Source organism: Sarcophilus harrisii, chromosome 4 (assembly GCF_902635505.1).
Source record: "Sarcophilus harrisii chromosome 4, mSarHar1.11, whole genome shotgun sequence".
Classification (NCBI taxonomy): Eukaryota; Metazoa; Chordata; class Mammalia; order Dasyuromorphia; family Dasyuridae; genus Sarcophilus; species Sarcophilus harrisii.
Genome location: NC_045429.1, coordinates 22166857 through 22194446, shown reverse-complemented (window position 1 = coordinate 22194446; position 27590 = coordinate 22166857). Strand labels below are relative to the sequence as shown.

At 47.7% G+C, this 27590-nt stretch overlaps 1 protein-coding gene across 4 annotated transcripts in view; it reads left to right on the top strand.

The window, feature by feature from the left end:
* ACOT11 (acyl-CoA thioesterase 11) overlaps positions 1-27590 on the top strand; it is a 77026-nt gene that overhangs the window by 18554 nt on the left and 30882 nt on the right. For 3 of the 4 annotated variants that reach the window (XM_031969064.1, XM_031969066.1, XM_031969065.1), the window contains exon 2: positions 22249-22450. In XM_031969064.1, coding sequence (XP_031824924.1) covers positions 22249-22450 — 202 coding nt within the window. Of the gene's footprint in view, positions 1-22248; positions 22451-27590 lie in introns of those variants that run through there. The other variant, XM_031969067.1, reaches the window with a different exon arrangement.

Sequence of the window (27590 nt, the reverse complement as noted above, 5' to 3'; positions counted from 1 at the left end):
CTTTCTGTATCTCAGCTTCCTCATTTGCAAAATGAGGCAGATTGGGCTGGATGGCCTTGAAGGTCCCACCTTGGAATATCAAGGGAGCCTGAGTCAGGACGGCCCGATCTGCTGTTAACTTTGCATTACCTTGAGTTGTGTCTTTGGGCTGGAGTCTCAGTCTCCCTGTCTCCAAAGCTTAGCATGGAGAGGGGTCCCAAAAGGAGCTCTTCTAAGGTCCGTAAATGTCCCCCATGATGCTTTTCCAGAAGGGACCTTAGAACTTGGTGTTCTGAAAGTCAGACTGAAAAGAATGCTAGAACATAGAACGCACGTGCCCAATGTTGGAGGTGGAAGGGACCCAAGAAGGGTGGGGTTTGGAGGCAGATGTGGATTCAAATCCGGACTGCATCACTTACTGCCTGCATAAGGCGACCAGCAATAGATGGAGTCTGGGCGTGGGGTCTGGAAGGCCTGAATTCAAATCTAGCCTCAGATGGCTGCTAATTGTGGGCACTTAGCCACTCCCTGCCTCAGTTTCTTCAACTGTCAAATGGGGAACATGAGAGCACTTGCCTCTCAGGGTAGTTATGAGGCTTAATATTTATGAGGTGCTTGGCAGGGTAGCTGGCACATAGGCACTTAGTAACCCTCTCCCCCATGTGACCTTGCCCTCTCTGGACCTCCGTGCCCTCTTTTGGAAGAAGAGAGGGTTGGAGTCAATGGCCTCCGAGGTCCCCACTGGTTTTATGGTCCTAGAATCGTGTGTCCAACCTTCTCATCTGAGGGAGCTGGATGTGTGGGCTCAGAGAGGGGGAGAACTGGGCCAGGGTGCGGGCCCCGGCTTAGGGAAGGACTTGAACTTGCAGATGTAAGCATGCCCCGACCAGGTGCAGTGGTTTCTCCCAGAGAGGGAAGAGGTGGGGCTTGGAGTGTGGCCCCGGGAGTCTCCAGGTGAGAAGGCGGGACGATATTCCGATGGGTGTCAGGGCCTGGCAAGGGGCCGAGGAGGAGCCCCGGATTATAGGATGCTTATGCTCAGCCCTGAAGCCCTCCTCTGTCCCGACCTGCCCTTCTGCCTGCTGTGGCTTCCACCTGGGCAGGAAATCAAAGAGTTGGCCGGCTCTCTTTCCTCTGCCAGCAGCCTGTGATCTCAGCTCTGGGGGCTGTGGGAAGCTACCCCGGGGTTGGAAACACCAAGGGGTGCAATGGGCTTGGCCCCCTTCCCTCCCTTTCTCTTTCTTCCTTCCCCCTCTCTCCTCTTCCTTTCTTCTTTCTTTCCTTTCCTCTCTCTCTTATTTCTTCTTTCAACTCTCCCCTCTTCTGTTTCCTCCTCCTTTCTCTCTTCCCTCTTTCCTTTTCTGCCTCTGTTCTCGCTCCCTCTCCTTTCCTTCTTTCTCGATCTTTCTCTTTCCTCTTCTCCTCTCTCGTTCCCTTTCCCCGCTCCTTTTCTTTCTCCCCCCTCCCTTTCCTCCGCTGTCTTCTCTTTCTCATCCCTCTCCTTCTTTCTCTCCACCTCTGTCCCCCCCACTCCTTTTTCTTCTTTTGTGAACCTTCTCGCCGGCAGGTTTTTCTTCCCACCTTGTGGCTTGTTAGCCCCAGAACAGCCTGTGATGATGACAAACGGCGTATTTGACTTTTAAGGTGCTTTTGCCGGAGCCCCTCCCCCCGGCCTGCTCCCCTGGCCCAGAAGTGGGTCACTCGTGGGGTGATGGTGAGCGGGCTGCCGCCGAGAGGTAATGCATCTGGTTGCCATGGGGACCCAGAGGCAGCATCCGTCAACAGCCTTAAAAATTTGACAGCTGAGTGAGACTGAAGATTTTTAATGAGGCCAGACACTTAGTTCCTTTCAGTCCCCTAATATTCTAAAAATACTCCATCCATCTTGTTAATATTTCCAGGGTCTCCAGGGTGTAAATTAATGTGGATAACTGAGGCACGGCCCCGGGGGGGTTTGACACCTGAGAGGCTTTGTCTGAGAGGGGGGCGCTGCCCGTGGGTGGGCTGGCACACCTCGGGGGGCACCAGCCCCGGCTCTGTGGCACGTGTCTGTCACCAGCCAGCTCCCCTGCCTCCTCCCTCCCACTGAGCCTTGCTTGGAGGAGGTGAGGGGAGAGAGAAAGAAAGGAGTGGGGAGAGGTGGAAAGAAAGGAGAGGGGAGAAGAGGAGGGAGAGAACAGGGGAGAAAAAGGAAGAGGGGAGAAGAAGAGGAAGAGGCAGGGGGGAGAGAGAGAGAAAAGGAGAGGGGAGAAGAAGAGGAAGAGGCAGGGGGGAGAGAGAAAAGGAAAGGGGAGAAGAGAACAGAGGAGAGAGAGAAAAGGAAAGGGGAGAAGAGAACAGGAAGAGAGAGACAAGTGAGAAAGGAGAAGAACAGGAAGAGAACAGGGAAGAGAGAGAAAAGGAGAGGGGAGAAGAGGAGAAAGAGGACAGGGAGGAGAGAGAAAGGAAGAGGGGAGAAGAAGAGGGAAGGACAGTGAGAAAGAGAAAAGGAGGGAAGAAGAGGAGGGAGAGGCCAGAGGAGAGATAGAAAAGGAGGGGGGAGAAGAAAGGAACAGAACAGGGAAGAGAGAAAAAAGAGGGGAGAAGAGGAAGAGAACAGAAAAAAGAAAAGGAGAGGGGAGAAGAGGAGGAAGAGGGCAGGGGAGAACCAAAAAAGGAGAGGAGAGAAGAAGAGGAAGAGAACAGTGAGAAAGAGAAAAGGAGAGGGGAAAAGGGAATGAGTGGAAGGGAAAGAAAAGGAGGAAAAAGGATGGGGACAAAAGAGATCATTATATTTAAAGCTAGAAGGGAAAGAAACAGAGTTAATCTAACCCAGCCCCCTTATTTTATAGGTGAGGAAACAGACCAGGGAAAGGGATTTGGCCAGGATCTTCAATTAAGAGGAAAAGTGAATGGGGAGAGCTCCTTCTAATCCTTGGGGAGGGGGGTGCAAAAATTCTCCCCACCTAAAGTTCCCTTCCAGCTCCAAATCCAAGGCCGGATCTCCTCCCATCCCCTCCACTCCCCTCCTGGTAGAGAGATGTTAGTCTTGGCCAAAGTTGACTTGTTTTGCTTAATCACTTCTTTATGATGTACTGTGGAGCTCTTTCCTTAGGGAGAGGCCCTCCAGCACCCAGACTGGAAGCTTGGCCAGGACAGGAGTTTCCCCTTTGCTCTGGGTGCCCGATGGCTAACAGGGTACCTGCCCACAGCAGGCTCTTGGATGGTGCTCGATGGTCCATTGGCTTATTACTGAGGATGGTTTTTTCATGGGAAGGGAAGTTTTTCCAAAAAAGGTGAAAGGGGAGAAGGGAGAGAGAACACGGGGGAGAAGTTGGGCAGAAAGGGAGAGGGTGAGGACTTCAGAAGAGGGAAGTAGAGAACAGTATTAAGCCCTGTCTGCTGGTAGGATAACTCAAGTCATCGGAAGGCATTTATTAAAGGGGGTTAGGCAAATAACAAGGAATTAAGCCCTGCCCTGAGGGAGCTCATGTTCTATTGGGAGAGACAGCAAATTTATACTTAAGTATATAGAGAAAAAATAGTCCACCAGCATTTATTAACCTCCTCTACAACAGGTACTGTGCTAAGTGCTAAGGTTGCAAAAGTAGGAAAAAGCAGCCACAGCAGCTCCAGGGTTCCTACTCTCAGGGAGCTCATCTTCTCATTTGAGAGACAAAATTCAAACAATCGGATGCAGATAAGATACAATTGCAGGGTTGTAATATAATAATAAGTAATCGTAATAATTAATAATAGAATATTAAGTAACAGAATATATTAGAATAGAAAATATTTAATCAGCATATAATATAATCGTACTATATAACAATTACATAGCACAAAAGGATATATAATATAAAAGTAATACTTAGTAATATAAGTAATGCTACTACTAAGATAAGACATAACGATAAGAGTTAGAAGATCATTTCAGAGGGCAGGCACTAACTGTGAGCTACACCTGTGGTTTCACTGACACAGAAAACTTCCTGATGGGGATCCTTCCTCTGTCCAATGCAAGATAATCCCTTTTCTGCAGATTCATTTTGAAGAGCTGCCCAGAAGCCTGAGAAATTGTGACTTTCCCAGGGCTTCCTGCCCCAAATCTCTCCCTCTCCCCATCAGCCCATCCTCCACTCCACTGACAAAGTGATCTTTCTAAATTGCAGGCCTGCCTGGGTCACTCCCCGACTCAGTAACCCCTCAGTGGCTCCCTATCACTTTCAGGATTAAATTTAGAACCTCTGCTTGGAGTCGTCCCTTCCATTGACTCTTCATTTAACATTGCTCCTGGTATGTTCTTTTAGCTCTGGGCATTTCCCCCCATGTCCTTCCTCATCCTCCTGGCTTCCAGGGCTTCCTTCTAGCCCTAATTGAAATCACTTCTTAGGAAGCCTTTCCCAACTTCTCTTAATTCTGGTGCCTTCCCTCCATTTACTCTTTCTAGTTCATTTTATTGCTCTTTTGTTCAGGGTTATTTGCATGGGGTCTCCCCGGTTAGATTGTGACATCTTTGAGATCAGCGACTAGCTTTGGCCTGGACACACAGCTCTTAGCCCAGTGCCTGGCACATTGGAGATACCCAATAGACGTTTATTGACTGACTGACAATGGGACCAGCTCTCCATCTTCTATGCCAAAAAAACAAAGTTTCTGCCCTTCTAGAGAGCAGAGTGGAGAAGGGGTGGCTGGAAGAGAGAGAAGGAGAGAAGCCCCACCCCCCACCTCAACTTGATTTTCTAGAATAGTAATAATAATCGCTGACATTGACATAGCACCTTACGGTTTACAAAGCACTTAATATCCATTATCTCACTGGATCAAATGAAATCTCATATGTAAAACACTTTAAGGTTTACAAAGAGGTTTTATAAATCATCATTATTGATATCATTGTTATTAATACATTGAATTGAATTGAATCCACCAGGGCAGGGAGGATGGCATCCAAATCTTTTTCTAAAATGTTTATTTATCAAGAATCAAGTATTTTAAAAATCAATCTAGGCTTCTACCTCCTTTCTTAATCAAATTAAATTTAATTTTAAAAAACCAAATCAAATCCTTCCATACACAGCGTTGTCTCCAAAAACATTTGTCTCTCTCTGCAACTCAAGTTCATTGCCTCTCCTTCGGGAGGTGAGAAGCATGTTCCATCTTCATTTGGGGGGATATGCCTGTGGTTTCTCATTTCGATGCTTTGAGATCTAAAGTCTTTTAAAGTTGTTTTTCTCTAAAATCTTGTTCAGTCATTTCAATTGAGTCCAACTCTTGTTCCATTGGGGGTTTTCTTGGCAGAGATATTGGGGTGGTTGGCCATTTCCTTCTCCAGATCATTTTACAGATGAGGAAACTGAGGCAAACTGGATTCAGTGACTTGTCCAGGGTCACACAACTAGTGAGTGTCTGAGGTCTGATTTAAACTCAATCTACAATCTACATCCTGACTTTAGGCCATTATGCATTATGGCCCCTTGCTTGTGACTTCACTTATGCCCAGATTGTTATTATCACAGTGCACCCTGTTCTCTGGGTTTGCTCACTTCACTCTGTACCAGTTCATGGAGGTCTTTCTTGTTTCCTTTGAAATTGCCCACTTCATCATTTCTTATGGCACAATAATATTCCATCATTCATATATCAGTTTGCTTAGCTATTTCCCAAGAGGAGAAGCGTTCCTCAGTTTCTAATTTTTGGCAATCTTGAAAAGAGTTGCTGTAAATATTTGTGTACAAATGGATCCTTTTCTTATTTTTTTTATCTCTTTGGAGTGTTATGTCTATAGTAGTATCAATAATGGTAACAGCAAGAGTAGTGATGGCAATTGTAGAGGCAGTAGTAGTAGGGACAGCAGCTGCAGGAGTAGTGGTAATAGTAGCAAGAGCAGTAGGAGCAACAATAGTAGTGGTAGTAGCAGCAAGCATTAAGAGTAATAGCAGCAGCAGTAGTAATAGTAACAGTTGCAGCAGTAGTAACAGCAGTAGTAGTAGTAGTAGCAGTAGTTGCAATGGTAATAGTAACAGTAGTGGTAGCAATAGTAGTGATAGAGATAGTAACAGCAGTAACAGTAAGAGTAGCTGCACTAATAGCAGCAGTAACAATAATAGTAGCAGTAGCAGCAGCAGTAGTAGCTGCACTAGTAGCAGCAGTAATAATAGTAGCAGTAGTAGTAGTGATTGGCTTCAGTGGCTGTGGTAATAGCGATAGAGATAGTAACAGTAATAGTAGTTGCACTAGTAGCAATAGTAATAATGTAGCAGTAGTAGTGGTAATAGTAGCAGTAGTAGTAGTGATGTAGCAGCAGTTGCTCTGGTAATATCAATAGAGATAGTAACAGTAGTAGCTGCACTAGTAGCAGCAGTAGCAGTAATGGTAGTGGTAGTAGTAGCAGTAATAGTAGCAGTACTTATGTTATCTTATCTTTGGGTATGCAATTTGGTAACTCTCTAGGCCAGGGATCCTCAAACTACGGCCCGTGGGCCAGATGCGGCAGCTGAGGACGTTTGTCCCCCTCACCCAGGGCTAGGAAGTTTCTTTATTTAAAGGCCCACAAGACAAAGTTTTTGTTTTTACTATAGTCCGGCCCTCCAACAGTCTGAGGGACAGTGAACTGGCCCCCTATTTAAAAAGTTTGAGGAGCCCTGATCTAGGCAGTAGTTCCAAGTAGGTTTCTAGCATTGTTCCCATTTCAAAGGCAGATCAGAGAGATGAGATACATTGATATAATGTACAACGATTTGCCCAGAGTCATCCAGCTTGTAATTGTCAAGAGCCAGGATCCCATCCTTAGGGAGCTAGGTGGATAAAGAGCTGGACTGGTCTCAGTCACTGACTATCTGTGTGACTCTGGGCAAGTCACTTAATCCCTGTCTGCTTCATCTGTAAAATGAGGATTACATACAGCACCTACTCCCAGTCAGTGACTATCAAAGGAATTAATAAATGTAAAGTGCTGAGCACAGGGCCTGGCACATAGTAGGCAGAATATAGATACTGGGTGGCTGTTATCCCACACTGTCCTACCTCAATTCTGGCACCCTTTCTGGTCTACCCTGCCTGTCAGGGTTGGGGTTTCTACCTAGTGCAGGTAAACAGGACTTTGCTCTTGGGTGTGGATGTGGGAAGGGGAGTAATTGCCAGACTTGATTTGAGCTTCTGGGCTCATTGCCAGGATGCTCCCCCCCCCCAACACCAGTACTTGCTAACTGTTCTTTATGCCTCCCCCTTCCCCCTTAGTAGAATTTGCCTCAGGCACAAGAATTCCCAGGTGGGACTCTGGGAGGGGATCTCTCTTTCTCTCTCTCTGTCTCTGTCTCTCTCTCCCTTTCTCCTCTTTTCTCTCTCTCTTTCTTCCTCCCTTCCTTCCTCCCTTCTTCTTCCCTCTTCCCCCTCATCCTCCTTCTTCTTCCTCCTACTTTCTTATCCTTCTCCTCCCTCATCTTCCTTCTTGTACTTTTTCCTTCTTGTTATTCTTCCTTTTTGTTCTTGTTCTTCCTTCTTGTGTTATCCTTCTTTTTTTTTTTCTTCTTCCTTCTTTTTCTTGTTCTTGTTCTTTTTCCTTCTTATTGTTGCTCTTTTTCTTCTTGTCCTTGTTCTTCTTTTTGTTCTTGTTCTTGTTCTGTCTGTCTGTCTGTCTCTCCCTCACCCCCCAGGACTTGGTGGTCCTGAGCCCAGCCATTCCCTGCTGACTTAGCCAACAATGGAGAGCCCAGCCCTCGCCAGCCTTCAGCCTTTCTGTCGCACTCAATGAGCAAATCTAATCTGGGATAAATGAAGTCCAAAGTCCCTTCGTAGGGCACGGCTGGAAGTCAAAAAACCTTCTGAGGAGAAAGACAGAAAGAGAGAGACAGAGAGACAGAGACATGGAGACAGAGAGAGAGAAAACAAAGACAGACAAAGAGGGAGACAAAGACAGAGACAGAGTCAGAGAGAGAGGGAGATACTGAGACCGAGACAGACAGAAAGAGAGAGAGAGAGACAGCCAGACAGAGACAGAGAGGTTGGATACACAGATGACCATCCTTTTTAGGCTCCTGGGGCAACTGGAACGTTTGCTGGCCATTCCTCCCGTTTGAGTCTGGCGCAGGAGAAGACTTTCCTTACAGCTTTGGGAGACCCAAGAGACTGTAGTAGATAAAAAGTTGTCCCCAGTCCTGGGACCTGTTTGCATCCCCCTCAGGCATTTAGGCTCACGCAATTATGGATTTAGAGCTGGGCAGAGGCGATAGAGCTGAATAGAGGTGATTGAGCTGGGCAGAGGCAATCTAATTCAACTCCTCATTTGATGAGGAGAGGGAGGCACAGAGAGGTTCAGTGACTGCTAGTGATCGCCAGAGGTGAGACTTGAATCTTCTCACCTCTGACCCTACTTCAGCACCCTTTCTACTGCCTTATTTACTTGATGGATAACCTCTCAGAGCCTCAGTTTTCTCATCTATAAAATGGGATCACTCATGATTGCCAGCTTCATGGTTGGTGTGGCATCCAGGAGGCACAGAGCATAGGGTATTGGCCTTGGAGTCAGGGAGACCCAGATTGGAATCAGACCTTATTCTCTGACTAGTTATATGTGACTTTGGGCAAGTCGTTACTTGCTCTCATCCTCAGTTTTCTCATCTGCCAAATGGAAATAATGTTCAATAAACAAGTCATCGAGTCTTTCTCTGCCTGTTTCCTCATCTTGAACATGGGGATAATAATATTACCTACCTCACAGAGCGGGGCAGTGGATAAAGCTCCCCCCCAGACTCATTGTTCTGAATTCAAATCTTCCCTCAGATACTTCCTAGGGGTGCAACATTCTAAGCAAATCATTTAACCTTGTTTGCCTCAATTTCTTCATCTGTCAAATGAGTTGGGGAAGGAAACAGCAAAGCGTTCTAGTGTCTCTGCCATGAAAATCCCAGTGGAATCACAAAGAGTTGGACACGACTGATCAACTCCAAAACAAAGAAACAAACAAAAAATTTCCCAGACTATGAGAATCTGTAAAGATCTTTGCAAATCTTAAAACACTATATAAAGGCTATTATTTTTATTGTTGTTGTTACAATAATTCAGCGCCTAATGGGGGCTAGTTCATTCTGAGTGATGAACTTACCCAACATGGGCATTCAAGGACAAGATGGCTGACTTCACCATTAGGGATGTTCTAGAGGAGATTCCTGCCCTATGAGGACAGCTCAGAAGTGCTGAAGTTCTGTAGAGAACAATTTTCTCTCCCTCTTTCTCTGTTTCTGTCTCTGTCTCTTCCTCCTTCCTTCCCTCTTCCTCTCTTCCTCCCCCCCTCTTGCCTATCTCTCCCCAATCTATCTACCTATCTCTCCATCTCTGACTGTCTGCCTCTTTTTCATTCCTTCATAGGATGCTGAGGCAAGTAATATGAGACAAGACTAGCTAAGAGAACAGTATTAGGTTGTGGAGGCATTGAACGCCATGTTTATGAGTTACAACTTTAGTTTGTGAGTCAGAAGGAGAAATGGAATGGACTTCAGTAAAAGAGGAACGTAGCTAGCAATAGCCATCTCTCCTCCATTGGCTTTGGAGAGGCCTATCTGGAGATCTCCAAGTTGGAGAGAAGAATGAATGTTGACAACTTCTGGAAAGAGTTTTGGGGATCCCTCCAAGTCTTCCAGTTTCTTAGTACAGTCTATCAGTGAGAAAGAGGCCCCCGGAGGGAATGGGGAGCCACTGGACTTGCTTGAGCAGGGGAGTGACATCCGTAGTCAAATTTGTTTTTAGGAGGAGGAGCCTGGTGGCTAGATGTAGTGCCTTGGCCCTGCGCCTTCACTAACTGCCATTATGACGTTGCCTGAGAGCAGAGTGTCAGTAAGTGGACTTCCAATAGGAGCCATGTTTGGCCTGATAACCAAGTGGAGCTTGGTCTTTTGTGCCGCCCGAGGTTATGTTGGGTCAGGGACCAGATAACAGATTGGATCGAGAGCCAAGAGAAGCAGATGTTTTTCAGACTTCGTTGATGGATTTCTCTTCTCTCTTCTAGAGACAATTCTCTTCAGGTAACTGCTGCAGGTCATGGGGTTAGAGCTAGAAGCGATCTCAAGGGACATATGGGGCATTTTCTAGATAAAGAAACAAAGGCCCGGAGAGTCTCAGTTATTTGTTGAAGTTGACAAGTTAGACAATAAATGTTTATTAAGCACTTGCTATATGCCAGGCACTGTGCTAAGCACTGGGAATACAAAAAAAGAGCAAAATTCAGTTCCTGCCCTCAATGAGCTTATAATATTTTTAAAAAAATTTTACTTTTTATTGTAGCTTTTTATATACAAAACATATGCATGGATAATTTTTCAACATTGACCCTTGCAAACACTTCTGTTTCAGCTTTTCCCCTCCTTCCCCCACCTCCTCCCCTGGATGGCAGGTAGTCCCTTACATGTTAAATATGTTAAAGTATATGTTAAATACAATATATGTATACATATTTATACAGTTCTCTTGTTACACACACACAAAAAATTGGATTTAAAAAGAAGTTAAAAATAACCGGGAAGAAAAATAATAATGCAAGCAAACAACAGAAAGAGTGGAAATGCTATGTTGTGGCCCACACTCATTTCCCAGAGTTCCTTCTCTGGGTGTAGCTGGTTCAGTTCATTACTGCTCCATTGGAGCTGATTTGGTTCATCTCATTGCTGAAGAGCCACTTCTATCAGAATTGATCATCATATTGTATTGTTGTTGTTGAAGTATATAATGCTCTCCTGGTTCCGCTCACTTCCCTTAGCATCAGTTCATGTAAGTCTCTCCAAGCCTCTCTGTCTTCATCCTGCTGGTCATTTCTTACAGAACAATAATATTCCATGACATTCATATACCACAATTTACCCAACCGTTCTCCAATTGATGGGCATCCACTCATTTTCCAGGTTCTAGCCACTACAAAGAGGGCTGCCACAAACATTCGTGCACAGACAGGTCCCTTTCCCTTCTTTAGTATCTCTTTGGGGTATAAGCCCAGTAGAAACACTGCTGGATCAAAGGGGATGCACAGTTTGGTAACTTTTTGAGCATAGTTCCAAATTGCGAGCTTACAATATAATGAAGAAGAAAAAAAGCAAGCAAAGATATACAAAGTAAGCTCTAAAGAGGGTAAATAGAAATTAAATAAGCGAGGGAAGGCACTGGAATTAAGAGGAGTCAGTAAAAACTTCCAGTAGAATATGGGATTTTAATTGGGACTGAAAAGAAGCAGGAAAACCAGAATGTAGAGAGGAAGAGGGGGAGAGTATCAGTTTAGAGGCTAGTGCCTGGAGCTGAGAGATGGAGTGTCTGGTGTGTGGACCAGCCAGGAAGCCAGTGCCACTGGTGGGAGGAAGCTCTAACAAGACTGGAGGAGGTATGAGGTTATGAAGGATTGCAAATGTCACATGGAGGATTTTGTATTTGATCCCGGAGACAATAGGGAGCCATTGATATTTACTGGGTAGAGAAGTGACAGTGATAGTGGTGATGATGGTTTCAGTCATATCTGACTCTTTGTGACCCCCTTTGAAGTTTTCTTGGCAGAGATACTAGAGTGGTTGGCCATTTCCTTTTCTGACTCATTTTACAGATGAGGAAACTGAGGCAGACTGAAGTGACTTTACCAGGGTCACACAACTAGAATGGGTCTGAGATCAGATTTGAACTCACGAAGATAAATCTTTCTGTTTCCAAGCTCAGTGTTCTATTCCATCGTGCCACCTAACTTCCCTGTCCTGGTTAGACCTGAGATTTAGGAATATCACCTTGATGGCTTGAATGGGGGCTGTATGGAAATGAGGAGAGGCTTGAGGCAGGCAGATTTATCCGGGGAGACTGGGCGTCAGGAAGGAGGTTAGGGGAGGATAGATAGACTTGAGAATTGCCAGCATAGAGACAGTAATTAAGTCTGGGGAAGCTGGTGAGTTCACCAAGTGAAATAGTATGGAAGGAGAAGAGAAGAGGGCCCGAGACAGAATCCTGTCACACACCAGAGGGCATCAGCTGAATGGGAGGCAGAGGAGGAGCACTCAGAGAGGTAGGAGAAGCAGGAGAGAGGAAAACCTAGGGAGAAGATAGTGGGGTGGGGAGAGTGATAAATAGGGTCAAAGTTCAGCAGAAAGGTCATGGCCACAAGTAGCCAGCAGCCAGGCTGGAGTGTGGATCCTGTCCCTCTGACGAGACTCCATTGGTACCTGCTCTGGGGGTGCGCAGAAGTCACAAGCCACGGCCCCCTTGGCTTCCTCGTGGGGCTCTCCTTTTCTCCATTTACTGTCCAATGCCCCCTTGTCCCGCCCACCCCATGACAATGTTCTTTGTTAGTTTTGATTGGATCACGGCTGGGTTGATATTATTGACACATCTGTGTCTTCTTAGTGGATTTGGGGCAGCGCTCTAATGAGGGGCACCTGACGCCTGCTTCCCCTCAGCAATGCCTGAGCTCTCTGATCTTTCCTTGGCGGGACTTAATCCTCATTCTGTTTCCTTGGCCTTGTCTTGGAGTTCTGAGGGGGCTGGAATGGGACCGAAACCCCTTCTGCATCAACCGTGGGGCCACAGGGTAAATCATACAGAGAACCGAGAATGGCCGGGCAGGAAAGAGCTGGGAGAATCTCAGACTTGAGAGGGACCTTTGGGACCATTTAGTCCGATTCCTTAAAAACCAAGGTTGCAAGTCCTGTGCTTGCATCCCACAGCTAGGCAAGCCCAGAGGCAGGATTCGAACCCAGTTTCTCACAACTTTAGCTCAGTCTTGTAGACATCCCAATGAGTCATCAGTCCACAAGTATCTTCTATTTATTAAGCACTTATTATATTCCAGGCTTGTGCTAAGCCCTGAGGATTCTAAAGAAGGCAAACAAACAAACCCCAAACCCCAAACACCCAGCAATCCCCATGAATCTCTGCTCTCAGGGAGCTCCCAGTCTGAGGCAAATAGCTTTCTAATAGCATGATATAGACTGGCTAAGTTAGGCCTGATTTACAGAGGGAAGGTACTAGAACTAGGAGAATGGAGAATGGCTTCCTGTAGGTGATGGATTGTTAGCTGGGACTTGAAGGAAGCTGGGAAAGCCAGAGATGAGGAGGGAGGGCATCCCAAACATGGGAGAAAAGCCGAGAAAATTGGTGGAGTTGGGAGACAGAGAATTGTGTGTGCAGAGGCCAATGTCTGCTGCTTTGTGTATGTAAAGATGGCCTTCTGAAGGCAAAGAGATGGAGAACTCTGGAGAATAGCACCGGTTTTTCCATCTCACCCAATGTACCTAGCACATGCTCAGCTTGTCCGCTCCGTAAATATCTATTGGACATTTACTAGGTGGAGGACCCCGTGTTAGGGACAGGGGAGGAAACAGAGACATAAATGGCTCAGGGATGTTGGCTTTGAGTCAGAGGCCCTGGGTTTCAATTATACCTCTCCTGCTTACTGCCTCTATGCTCTTAGGGCAGTCATTTAACCTGAATTTCCTAATTTAGGAATGAGGGGCTAAAACTTGATGGCTAAAGTCCTTTCCAGCTGCACTTGTGCCAGAAGATTCACTAGCTGTATGACTCTGGGCTGGTCATATAACCTCCCTGAGCCTCAGTTTTCCCATCTGTAAAGTTGGGATAATAATATGCAGGGCTGTGAGGGAAGCGCATTGTAAATGGCAGAGTTTCAGAAATGGAAATGGAATGGAATCAAATAGCCCTCAGGCCCTCGGTGGGCTGCTGCATGTGCGTAGTTCCGAAGCCTGTGGAGAAATGAGGCCCCTTACCCAGGAGCATCAAGAAGCATTGCATGTCCAGGATGGAGAAGGTTGCCTCCCTGTCTGGAAGCCAACATGGGCAGGGGGAAAAGTATTGAAGCTGGAACGGAAGGCCCTGGGCTCAGCTCTTGTCCCCACCCCTGTCTCAGTTTCGCTATCTGTAAAATGGAGAGGAAAGGAGGGAAACACTTTGAAGTGCTAGAGAAATGGGTCCTGGGTGCTGAGCCATCCCCTGCCCTCAGCTAGGACCTCAGCAGGCTGGAAGGTTTCAGGCCCGGCCAGGAGCCGGGAGGCTGGGCACAGGGAGGGGCTGCCTGACCCTCTGGCTCCAGTGCCAATAATGGGGGTGGGGGATGTTGGGGCCCTAGGGCCTCTCTGGCTGCTGAGGGGGTGGGGGTGGGGCTGGCTGCTTTCTGTTCAGGGCAGTTCCTTCTGCTTAGTCCTTTGTGTCCCAGGAGCCTGGGCCCCCCTGGACAATGAGACCATTGAAGGGGAACAGCTGTGGGTTTTTTCTGGCCCAGAGAGGGACGGGGACCTTCTGTGAGAGTAGCAGAGAGTGGGAGTGTGTGTGTGTGTGTGTGTGTGTGTGTGTGTGTGTGTGAGACTAGCCATGTAAAGGGGCAGCCATAAAACTTGGAAGCCCCCTCCCATGGGGTGACAAAGCAGCAGATGGTCTGCTACAACAGCAGAGAAGCCCATAAACTGGGAATGTCAGAGCTGGGAGGTTTAGAACAGGAAATGTCAGAGCTGGGAGGGCCTTAGAACTGGGGGTGTCAGGGCTGGGAGAAACCTTGGAATAGGATGTCAGAGCTGAAAGAGGTCCTAGAACAGGGGATGTCAGGGCTGGGAGAAGCCCTAGAACAGGGGATGTTAGAGCTGCAAGGAATCTTTAAACAGGAGATGTCAGAGCTGAGAGGGACCTTAGAACAGAAGATATCAGAACTGGGAGGGGCCTGAGAACGGGGGATGTCAGAACAATAACAATCTTGATGAAGAGAAAAGAAAGGAAGGTATGCTAGGAGGGTCTTGCAGCCCCTCTCTTAGGTGGCACCAAGGACCTATTCTATGGAAAAAGGAGGGAACAAATTCAAGAGAAGTTGTAGAAGTAGAATAATCCACATTGAGGGGCCAGAAAGAGGATTAGGAGTCAGCAAAGGAGTGCTTAGATGGTTGGAGGTGAGCAGGAGGTGGGTTCTGAGGTCCAGAGATAAGAGATGATATGTCATAAGCCACTAGCCTGGAGGGGAGCTCTTGAGGCAGAGGACAAAGTAAAAGCTATCGAATTTGGAGATTAGACCTTTGGTCCTCAGTGACCAGCAGTGGTGAGGCTAAGGTGGAAGTAGGGAAATGGGAGATTCGGGCACAGGTAACTTTTCCCAGAAGTCTTGCAGCCTATGTGGAGCTTGGAGGGCGGGGGAAGGGGGGTGTATGATGGCTTACATCTTGTCTGAGAGCCAGAATTCAATAAGATCTGGACAGGCTGATGGATTGGGCTGAATCGACTAGGGATAATTCTGTGGAGATAAATGTCAAGTCTTATAGAGGTTCAAGAAATCAATTTCCTAAGTATAAGGTGACAGAAGCACGTGTAGGCAATAGTTTCTTTAAAGAAGGTCAGGGAGTTTCTGATACCCTCAGGTTCTGTGTGAGTCCACAATGTGATAGGGAAGTCATGACAGCTAATGGATGGAGTCTTGGGCAGGACTCAGAGAGGTGGAGCTCCCAGAAATACAGAGATAGTTGGCCTGCTCTTAGCTCTTAGTTCAGATACAGATATCTGAACTGTATCGATTCCAATTCTAGGTGCTGCATTGATCCAAAGAGAAGGGCAATGATGGTGACTCATTTGAGGATCAGTTTAGGATCTGGGATGTTTAACCTGATAAGTCTTCAATCACAAGGAAAAGGAATTAGATTTGTTTTATTTGTTCCCACCATCCCCACCCCAACAAGGCTGATTTTTGTTTGCTATCACTATGGAATTCTCAACCATGAGTGGGGGCCTAAAAAATGGGGGTTGCCTTATCAGGGATGGGCTCTTCCTCTTAGGAGACCCCTCCAGTAGAGGGCTGTACATCTTGTCCAGTACACTGTACCGGGGCCTGGTTGGCCTGGATACCCTCTCAAAGGACATTGCAAGTCTAAAATTCTGTGAAAGGGGAGGAGAGATAGGGCAGCCATTGGATACTCAAAAGAAGACTTTCTTAGAATTAAGGGGACCTGATCCTATTTGTTGGGAGATAAAAAGAACCTGAGGAGAGGAGATAGATGAAGCTTGAGGGTAGGGAGGGTCTAGACTGGGCCACCAAGCATTTATTACATAGGAGATGGCATCTTAGCTGGTTCCTGGAGAAAGCCAAGGAGCTTGACAGGCAGAAGTGAAAGGAGGGAGGGCATTCAGCGGATCCTAGATCTGGCCAGGAAAGGATCCCAGAAACCACTCAGTCCCATTGCTTTCCCTTTACAGCTTTGGAAAATGAGACCTAGGGAGAAGTGGCTTACCCCACACAGCAAGTGGTGGATATGACCAGAATCCAGGTCTTCCGAATCCCAAACCAATGGGCTTTCCACCAGCAAGGTCCTAGAGCAGTAGGAGAAAGTGGGATCGAGGGAGCAGACTGAGTTCCTTTGGCAGGTGTAGGCCTGGGCCTTTTTTTGTACCAGAGGAGAGGAGAGAGTGAGTGGAGATAAGTAGAAGATCTGAATAGTGGAGGAGGGGACATGTCACAGGGAGCAGAGTAGGGAGTAGTTGGACTTAGATGGAGAAGGGTTTGAATCGTGCCTCGGCTACATGATCCCAGGCTTTGATGGCTTCCGAAGGCCCTTCTAGCTCCAAATCCTGGAATATCATTTTCCCGAGGCCCAGAAAGAAAGGGAAATAGCCACGGTATCGCCATTAGTAAGCAGAAGCATGGGGTCCCTGGGCAAACATGGGGTCCCTGAAGGGGGGCATGTCTTGTTTCTCTAATGTCACCTCCCTTTCCCACCTCCAGGGAAGCTGGGCTCTGATTCTCAGCGTGGGAAGCCTCAGAGCCCGGGACCATCGTTTGCCCTTGGCATTGCCATCGGATGCCCTGACATGATCCCGGGGCATCTTCTCACCCAAACCAGCCCCCGGGTGTCTGGCCTCGGTGGGGGAGGGTGGGAGGAGGGAGTGGCCCGACTCCCCTAGTACCATTGGCCCTTGGCTGGGGTCCTGCCTCCAGGCTCAGCCAATGCCTCCTCTGGCCTCCCACCGTCCCCCAGCTGGTTCTCCCAGAAGAAGGGAGGGCAACCTCCGTCATCCCAGCTGGGAACCAGCTGCCTCTCCTTGGCTGGGCCAGGAGTTTCCCATATAAGGAGCGGGGAGCCAAGCCACGCTCTCATACCGGCTTCGTCTATACTCCCCTTCCCCTTACTGCTGTGGTGTGACTGCTCACTCTGAGCGAGGTGGGGGGAGCTAAAAATAGGTCCCAGCCTTTGGCAGTGGAGCTTCAGCCCTTCTCAGAGGCAGTAAAAAGGCTAGGACAAGCAGCAGGCGCCTAATGGGGTGGGGAGTGAGGGAGAGGGCAGCCGGGGCAAGGATGGGAATGGGGAGAGCTGGAAAAGCCATGGAACAGCGACTTTAGACACTGAGATTATAGGCTCTCCTATTTACCGTCTCTGTGGCAGAGGGCAAAACCCTGTCCCTGGCTGGACCTCAGTTTCCTCATCTGTCAAATGACAATCTGATTTGCCAAGACTGATATCTTGCTCAAAAGGTCCTAGATCCAGAGCAGGCGAGGGATCTTAGCACCCACTGCATCCAAACCCTCAGTTTACAGCTGTGGGACTATTGAGGCCTAAGCAGCCCTGAGCTGTTCAAGGTCATCCTATAATGGCACTGGGCACTTCCAGGATCGTGGTCATCAGCCCTAGAGTGAGGAAGCTGACCTGGAGGTCTTTGGATGCTGGATTTGAAGCTTTGCTGGGCTGAGCAGGACTTTTTACAAGGTCACACATGGTAGCTGGGAGCAGATGGGAGCTCTGCCTCCCTGGCTGGGAGCTGGTTTCAAGGATCTGAAGGATTGTGACCCGGAGGAGGGAGGAGATTTGTTCTGCTGCCCCAGAAGGCAGAACCAGAAGCCAAAGGGGAAGGGGGGACTTAGAGCCCAGGCAGTATGGACTTATGAAGGGAGGAGAGAGCACGGGAGGAGTGGGAGAGCTAGAGACAGAAAGAGTGGAAGGAGAGTTATAAAGAACAATAGAAAAGTCATAGGCAGAATGGAGAGGGAGGAGAGAGGCAGCACAGGACGAAAATAGAGAGCAGATAGGAGCCAGAGAACAGAGAGACAGGAAAGAGACTAGGAAGAACCGAGGAGAGGATAGAACATGGGGAAGAGACATGAGAAAGGAAGAGAAGAGCGGAAGGGAGAGATTACAGAGAAAGATGAGGAGAGATAGAGACAGAGGAGGAAAAGCATGAGAGGAGAGATGTAAAGGCACAAGACATGAAAGAGAAAGAGAGGAAAGGGATAAAGACAGTAAGAGGAAAGATAAGACAGAATGGAGAGGAATGGAGAGAATCAAGGAGTAAGCAGAGAAGATAGGGAAAGAGGAGGAGAGATGAGAGACAAGAGAGAAGAAGAGAATAGAGACACACATACAGAGAGGCAGAGAGACATAGGCATAGACACAGAGAGAAAGAGACAGACAGAGAGAGAAGGGAAAAAAAAGAGCAGAAAGAGAGCAGGGGAGAGGATAAGGATAGAAGAGAGCAGAGAGAGCAAAAGAGATAAGGGACAGGGAGAAGGAAAGAGGTAGGGGAGAGACATGGGACGAGATGAAGAGAGCAGTAGAGAAAAGAGAAATAAAGGCAAGAGAGAGAAAGACAGAGACAGAAGAGAGAAATAAAGAGGAGAGAGAGACCAAATAGATAAAGAATAGGGAAAGAAAGAGATAGAGAGGCAGAAAGAGAGCAGAGGGAGAGAAGAGAAGGGGGAAGGAGAGGAGGGGATGAAGGAGAGACAGAGTATAGAAGAGAGCAGAGAGAGAGGAAGGTGGGAGAGAGGAGAGAGAGAGCAGAGAGAGAGAGAGAGAGAGAGAAGAGAGAGGAAAGAGGGAAAGAGGAGGAGAGAGAGGAAGGAGGGAGGGAGGGAGGGAAAGAGAGACAGAGACAGAGAGAGAAGGAGGGATAGGAGAGAGAGAGAGATTTTATCTCATAATGAGGGTTTCCTAACAATTCTGCCCAGGAGTGGACTGGGCTGCAAGAGAGATAGTAACCTTCCCATAACTGGTCTTCATGGGATGGAGGGGATTCTGCCCATGTATGGCTTGTTCTCTGTGCCCTCTGAGATTCTGTCCCGCTTGGGGATTTTAGAACAGACCTAGGTACCTTTGAATGTTTTATATATATGTAGTTATTACCATAGACAGAAGACATATTTGTAGATGCAATCCATGATGAGTTTCTTTCTTTTTCTATTTCCATGGTTGGAGTGTAGATTTTCACTTTTTACAGTTTTTCCTAGTAGAGTTTTTCTTTGCAGGTGTGTGTGTGTGTGTGTGTGTTTCACTTTAACATTGGTCCTTTTGCTATGTTGCTTCTTCTCTCTCTCTTCTCTTCTTCTCCTCTCCTTCTTCTTCTCTTATCTCCTCTCTCTGTTTCTTCCTTTTCTCTTTCTGTGTTCTTTCCTCCTCTCCCTGTCTTCTGTTTCTCTCTCTCTCTTCTTCCTCCTCCTTCTGTCTCTGTCCTTCCTCCTTTCCCTTCTCTCTCTTTCTTTGCTTTCTCCTCTTCCTTCCTCTTCTTCTCTCCTCTCTCTTCTAGTCGTTTTTCCTCTTCCACTTTTTCCTCCTCCCTCCCTCTCCTTCTCTCTGCTTCTCTTCTCTCTTCTTTTCCTCCCTCTCTTCTTCTCTCTCCTCTCTCTCTCTCTCTCTCTCTCTCTCTCTCTCTCTCTCTCTCTCTTTCTTTCTCTCTCTCTCTCTCTCGTTTGCTAACCCGAGGCGCGTGACAGCCCGGGAACGCCTGGCACTTGTCTCCATGGTAACAGGATGGTGGTGGGCTAGCTCACTCACTTGGAATGTGGGCCCCGGGAAGGCTGGCTCTGGGGGGAGTGGAGGGAGGTGATTTTCACCAATGGTCCAAGGCAAAGGTGGAGAGAATGAGCAAGGGCTTGAGAGCAGAGATTTGGTCTGGAGCTGGGGCACTGGGGAGATCGAGAGGCTTAGAATAACGAGTCTCTGGGCTTTGGCTCATCTTTCTACCCCAACTTCTGGCTGGCCTTCTCAGCCTCAGTTTCCTTCTTGGTAAAAGGAAGGGAACAGACTGACAATCTCTCCAGCCTTCCCAGCTCTGAGTGTGTGAGGATCCTCCCCCCAGCCAGGCGTGGCTCCGCTTTCACGGTCTGTCAGGTCACAAGTGGAAGAAGTTCCCAGGGGTCCATACAGAGTATGCTCATCGCACCTGTGGGGGGGCAGAGCTGGCAGGAAAGGGGTCAGCGCCAGACAGGGGTTCATTCTGAACCCATGAAGAGGACAGGCCTCATATCCAGTCACTCCAACAAGTTATGATTTAATAAAAAACAAATGTAAAGTCTTATGTGGGGATTAAAAACAATGAACTCCATGAGTGTGGGGTGTGGGGGGTGTTGACATTTTTACAAAAAAGATCCCAGACCAGTGATCAGTGGGTTCTCTATTCTCTCCTCTCCAGCTGATGGGGATTAGAAATCAGAGCCTTAGAACAGGTGATGTCAGAGCTGGGAGAGAACTTAGAACAGGGGATGTCAGAGCTGGGAGGGGGCTTAGAACAGGGGAGGTTAGGGCTGAGAGGGAGCTTAGAACAGGGGAGGTCAGAGCTGGGAGGGAACTTAGAACAGGGGATGTCAGAGCTGGGAAGGGCCTGAGAACAGGGGATGTCAGGGCTGGGAGGGACCCTAATACAGGGGATGTCAGAGCTGCGAGGGGCCTTAGAATAGGCAATGTCGGAGCTAGGAGGGACATCTTAGCACACCTAGTCCAGCCTCTTCATTTAACTAGTGAGGAAATGGGCTCTGGAAAAGGAAGTGATTTTCTGAGGTTTTGCTCTAGAAGCCTTCTCTCCTGACCTCCTGTCTCCACTGAGCAGCCTCGTCTAGACTAATCTGACCAGTGCCCTAAATCAAGAAAATGCTCCTTGTGCATGTTTCTATTTGTAAGGATATCTAGAATGATCAAATCTGCTATCAAAAATACCCTACGGGATAAGTCAATGCTAAGTAAATTAAACTCTCTGAAGGAAGGAAAGAAACATTTATTAGGCACCTATTGTATGCCAGCCGGTATACCAAACACTTTAACAAATATTATATTATTCAATTCTCAGGACAATCTGAGAGTTTCCTAACAATCTATTATTATTCCCATTTTACAAATGAGGAAACCGTGGGAGAAATTAGCTAAGTGACTTACCCAAAAACACATGGTTAGTGTCCGAGCCTAGATTTGAAATTACGTCTTTCTGATTCCAAGGTTGGCAATCTAACCATTGTCCTCCCTAGCTTGCCTGTCACACAAAGGACATGTTACAAAGGCTTGTGGGTAGGACTAGACCTTTTATGTGTCATGAGGCCCCTCGGGCAGTGTGGGGAAACCTATGGAGTCCTTCTCAGAATCATGGCTTTTTCAAAAATTCAGGAATTGAAGGCAATGCTAAATTTCATTTAGTGAAAATAAAGATAATTTTCTCATCCAAGTTTGTGGTCCCCAAGTTTACACTTCCTACTCTTTAGCGTGTAAGCCCCCTGTGGGCAGAGCTGTCTGCATTTATATTTTTTATGCCAAAGGAAGAGTCTGGAGCCTCCCAACGGAAGCCTTCAATGTTTGGTCTCTTCCATTAGAATGGGAGCTCCTTGGAGGAGCTGTTTGGATGGCCTGTAATAAGCACTTATGAATAGCTCATTAATTAATTAATCAATTGAGTTATGGATGGATCAGATTGGATTAGTACAGAGAATGAAGGCTGATACTTGGCCATCAGAGGCCCAGACGCGGCCAGGGTGGGCTGCCAGCTAGCATGGACACGGTCGGAGCCTGAGGCCAGGGTGACTCCCATAGCAGGACCGGGAAGAGAAGGGTAGTGCGGTGTACGTGGTGGTGCTCAAGCTTGTGTGCGAGGAGACCCTGAGGCCGAGTTCCGGGTTGGGAGTCCTGGGTGTGGGCTCCTTGGGCCAGGATGGCATGAGGCAGAGGTGGCCGTGTAAGTCTGTGATCAGGGAGACAGTGGGGCAGGGGTTAAGGCCCATTGACCCCTTCCTTCCTAGGGCCTGGGGGTGGTGCCCAATCCAGGGCTGGTAAAACCAGGGTGCTAAGGGCATGAGGGAATTACTGAGGCACGTGGATGCGAATGGGCATTAGTTGCTGATTAATCCCGATATTCCCTTTCTTTTTCTGCCTTTCTCTGTCTCTGCCCCCACCCCTTCCTCTCTTCATCCCTTGTGATCATCCTTTTCTTCCTTCCCTCTTTTCCCTTCTGTTCTCTCCCATTTCCACACTTCCTCCTTCCTGTCTCTCTTCCCCATCCCTGCTTCCCTCTCTGCTGCCATCTCTTCCTCTGGCCCAGGGCTTCACCTCCGTGTTCTCAGGCCGGGCAAGCCGGAAGCAGGCTGCCCGTGCCCAGGACCCAGTGGGCACCATGGAGACCTACAGGAACCCCACGGAGGTACAGATGAGCCAGCTGGTGCTGCTGTGCCATACCAACCACCGCGGGGAGCTGAGCGTGGGGCAGCTGCTGAAGTGGATCGACATAACCGCCTGTCTCTCAGGTAAGGGCCAGACTGCGGCCGGGGCAGCGCCCCGCTGTCGCTTAGGTAACCTCGGCACCTGCTGCTTCCCCCTCCATGCCGTGGCCATCTCTCTCTTCCCACCTCTGAACCTTGGCTTGTGCTGTTCCAGAGCCGCCGTGTGCGGTCCAAGAGTAGCAGTGATGGGGATGGCTCAGGTGACCTTAAAGTTCAGGCTGCATTTTTCTTATAACAGTGGAGGTCATCAGAGGTCATCTGGTCCAAGCTGGGTAGAAATCTATGGCCGCCCCAGTCTCTAAATGAGGACCTCCCAGGAGGAGAGGACCCTCCCCCTCTCTGATGGCAGCCTGCTCCAGCCATTGTGAGGAAGCCCACAGTGACATCTGTGTGACCCCCTGGCTCCTTTTTCTGCCCCCTGGGTCGAGCAGAAAGTCCAGTCACTGCTCCCTTGCTCCCTCCCAGCCCCGCTGGATGCCCTCTTCCATCCCCTCACCCTCTTGTGGCCTGTCCCAAAGCATCTTACCTTCCTCGGCTTGTCCGTGGCCTTCCCAAAACATGGCGCCCAGAACTCAACACAATCTGGACACGGCCTGAGGTGGAGGTACCTGCTCAGTCCCGGGCACCGGGCCATAGGGTGAACCATTAATGCTGAGCATTTCTATGGCACCTTTAGGTTAACAGTATTTTTTAGAAAATAACAGACCTGGAATTATTATTTGTAACAGACCTTTATTATTTCCATTTTACTGATGAGGAAACAGGCAGATGGGGGTAAAGTGACTTGTCCAGAGTCACACTGTTAGTAAATTTCTAAGGCTGGATTTGAACTCAAGCCTGACGCCACTGTGACATCTTACTGCCTGATGGTAAGGTAGTATGTGGGTCCTTATTCCAGTTTTACAGATGAAGGTGGGGCTTGAGTCATGGCATAATAAACGGAGCCCTAAGTTAGAGTTGAAAGATCCGAGATCGAATCCTTGCTCTGACATTTTCTCTTTGGGTCCCTTCTCTGGGCCTCCATTTTCCTCCTTTATTAAGTGAAAAGATGGGATTAGATCATCTCTAAACTTTTTTCTGACTCCAAGTCTTGTGACCCGAGTCTTGGCCAGTGTCACTTGGAGAGTAAGTGGATTAGAGTTGATGGATCTGAGTTCGAATCCTTGCTCTGACTTTGTGTCCCTTCTCTGGCCTGTTTTTCTCCTTTATTAAATGAAAAGATGGATTTAGAGCAAATCTAAACTTTTATCTAAGTCTCGTGACCTGAGCCCTGGCCAGTGTCCCTTGGGTAGTAAGTGCTAGAGTTGAGACAGCAAGATGCCAATGGCCGTGCACTCTCTGCACACTCTTTCCCCCGAGGCTCCCAAGCTCCAGAAGTGGAAGGCCCTCCTACAGTCATTTAATCCATCCACCTCTTTTACAGATGGGGAAACCATGATGCAGAGGGGTTAAGTGTCTGGCAAGGAACCAGGCAGACATTAAGCAGAAGGGCTGAGATTTGAATCCAGCTCCTTCGTCTTTTCGAGAACGACCTACATATTACCTCCTTTGTGCCAAATTCATTCATTTATTCTAACGGCATCGTGCTGGGGAATAATCATGGGAGCTGGGACCTCGGAGATCCTAGAGTGCAGCTCCCTAACTTTGGAGGGGGAAACTGAGGGATTTAGAAATATGAGAAAGCATGATTCCTGCCTTCAGGGCCCTTTCAACCAACATAGCAGCCAGACAAAGACCCAGATGGATTCCTTGCACTCGTATGAACTATTTGCGTGACGCGGGGTCATTAAACATTTATTAAGAAGCTGCCATTTTCTAGGATACAAAGATCTGCCCTCACAGATCTTCCAGTCTAATGGGGGAGGCATTTAAAAGGATAAAAAAAGCAAAGGCATGCTGGGAAATGACCTGAGGCAGTGGGAGTTACAGACTAGATTTCACTTTGCAGAACAGTGGTCCTGGAGAGGATGAGGTCCAGGGGAGGGACCAGGTGGGAAATGATGAAGGGATTCCCTGAATGTTGGGAATCTAGGACGAACCCCCATTTGGCTGCCTCCCCCTCACTCCAACCAGAGGGAGCAGACACAGCCTTAGAAAGGTCACGTCTCTTGTCTAAACTTCAGTCCTTTTTCTATAAAAAGATGTAGTTTGGATTAAATACTATCTAAGACTGTTCTGGCTCTACATTGTTTTCTGTCTCCCTCCTTGGTTCTTTCCAGGGCCTTATTTGGAACATTATAATCAATGTTAGGTTTAGGGTCAGGGCATCAGACTCTATTTGAATCCCAACTTAGCCACTTTGTGACCTATGAGCCTCAGTTTTCCCGTCTGTAAAATGGCATTCTAAGCCTCACAAATCTTAAAGTATTACAAAGATGGACGCCATTTTGTTTTTCACGAGCCTCTTCATTTCAGTTTTGTCTCGTGAGCCCAATTCTGGCTACCCTGGAAGCGTGGGGTTGTCAGAAGCCAGAGCTGCTGGGGGAATCCTGGTTTTCCTACTTACTAATTAGGCAAGAAGATTTGTCCCTGCGGGCCTTGGTTTCCTCATGTGTAAAATGAAGGGGTTGTACGAGGTGACCTCCAACAGCCCTTCCAGCCCTAAATCTGTGGTCCTTTGGATGTGGTTGCTGGTGTCTGAAAACTTGGCTCCCAAATTCAACGACTCGGGACTTTCTAAAGAGAACAAGATTTCCCCAGGGGTCCTTCTGAGAGCAGCCAACCAAATGGTGGTTTATGGAGCAAGGATTCGGTGGGAGGGCTATGCTTCCTGAAGGTGTGTCTGCCCTTGGCCTTGTTTAAGAAACACACAAATATGGCCCTTCCTCTTCCTCGCCTCATAGTGCGAGGGAACTGAGAACAAAGCCCGCTTCCAGCGGTGACCGCTTGGGATGGAGCCAGTTCAGTGTAATGAGCATCCAGAAGGCGCCTACTGTGTGCTAGGCTCCTACTATGTGAGGATCAGGATTAGGATGAAAGAGATGTTGGCCCCTAACCAGTGAGGGCAAGAAAAGAAGGATGGCTTTAGGCCCAGTCAGACTTGCTGGTTAATAAGCCACCCATTGTCCCTTGGGGCCTGGTCTGGCAGGTGGGGCTGGAGAGAAGTACCAACAAGTCCCGTTCCCAAGCAGCTCCCAGCCCGAGTCTTGCCTGCCTGCCTGAGCCTTCAGGAGCTGGAGACTGCAAAGTCCCTGCGGGGAACACTCAACCAAGTGACTGAGTGGGTGGTTTTTCCTTGGGGGGAGGGGTAACTCCCAGACCTGGGGGGAGGATCACGAGATGTGAGCCAGAGAGATTTCTAGAGCCTAGAATGTATCACCCTGCAAGCAGAATGTTAGAGCAGCAAGGGACAGCTTAGAGCACAGGACTTGGGAAAAATGTGAGAAGCCAGAGGCTAGGATTTGAGCAGGAAGATGTTGCAGAGCATGGAATTATTAGAAGACAAAACATAGAACGCCTTCAAAATAGATTTTTCTTGGTGTCTTTTGTTTTCGCCATTGCCTAGATTTCCCCTTGTATCCCTCCTCCTCTCCTCTCCCAGAGCCACCTCTTGTCACAAAGACATTTTTAAAAGAGAAATAGAAAAGAAGGAAGAAGAGGAACAGACAATGTTACAGTAGGGAAAGATCTGGGATAATAGAATGTTAGAACCTAGAACATAAATGGTTCAAACTGGAAGGATCTTTGAACATGTGATGTTAGAACAAAGAAGGTTGGAGTAGGGAAGAGTCTTGGAAAATAAAACACTATTCACAAAACAAAGAACATAGAATAAAATGCTGAACAAGAGCATTGAACCTAGAACATCAGCAGGGAGAGATCTCAGGAAATGGAATGTTAAAAACTAGAACATAAATGGCTCAAAGTGGAAGAGATCTTTGAACATGTGATGTTAGAACAAAAACACTGTTCACTGAACATAGGACAAAATATTGAACAAGAGCATTGAACCTAGAACATCAGCAGGGAGAGATCTCAGAAGGTGAAATGTTAGAAACTAGAACATAAATGGTTCAAACTGGAAGAGATCTTTCAACATGGGATGTTGGAACAAAGAATGTTGGAGTAGACAGGAGTCTCGGAAAATAAAACCCTATTCATAGAACAAAGAACATAGAACAAAATGTTGAACAAGAGCATTGAACCTAGAACATCAGAGCAGGGAGAGATCTCAGAAGGTAGAATGTTAAAAACTAGACCATAAATGGTCAGAATTTTTAGGGAGCTTTGTACATATGCTATCAGACTCTAGAACATTAGACCAGAGAGAAATCTCAGAAGACAGAATGATACAACTAAAAACATAAATAGTTAAAACTAGTAGGACCTCTCTTAGAAAATCTAGACCATTAGAACAGGAAAAGATATCAGAAGGTGAGGAAGCTAAGAGTCTAGAATGTTAGAACCTAGATGATCGGCTTAGGACCAACACTGACCAATAAGCCCTGGATTATGTTCAGTCATTCAGTCCTGTCTGACTTTTCATGACCTCATAAATTACATTCGTGGGGTTTTCTTGGCAAAGATGCTGAAGGAAGGGGCTTGCAGTTTCTTGCTCCAGCGTGCCCCCATTTTACAGATGACAAACTCAGGCAGATAGGGCTTAAGTGACATGTCCAAGGTCACACAGTTAGCAAGGCTTGAGACTGAATTGGCACCTAGATTTTCCTGACTCCAGGCCCAGCTCTCTGTGCTCTGCAGATCTCTGGGATGCGAGAATCATGTCGGTAAAAGCTTACACTAAAATACAGAGGATTACTCAGGAAACATTATGCTAGAGGAGAGTTGTCTCAATGTTTTTAAAAAAGCAGGTTACAGTCCCTCGGTTGAGAGTCCCTGAGCTAACAGGCTCTGGGATAAAGCTGCCATCCTGGCCCTGCCGTTTCTGACTGGGGCAGATTTGGGGCCCAAGAGTGGTACATTGGACAGCGCCCATGGCCTGGGTTTGAGTCCTGCCCTGTGTGCTCTTTGGGAGTGGGCTTGCTTTATTCTTTGTCCACATCCCCTCAGAGCCTGGCACAGTGCCTGGGTCAGAGGAGCTGCTTAATAAAGGCTTGTTGAGTGATGATAGAGTGGAAAGAATATTGTGTGTGGAGTCCAGACCAGCCGGGTCCACTTGCTTCCTGGTCCTCAGTTTCCAAATCTGTAAAATGGCAAAGGTGGA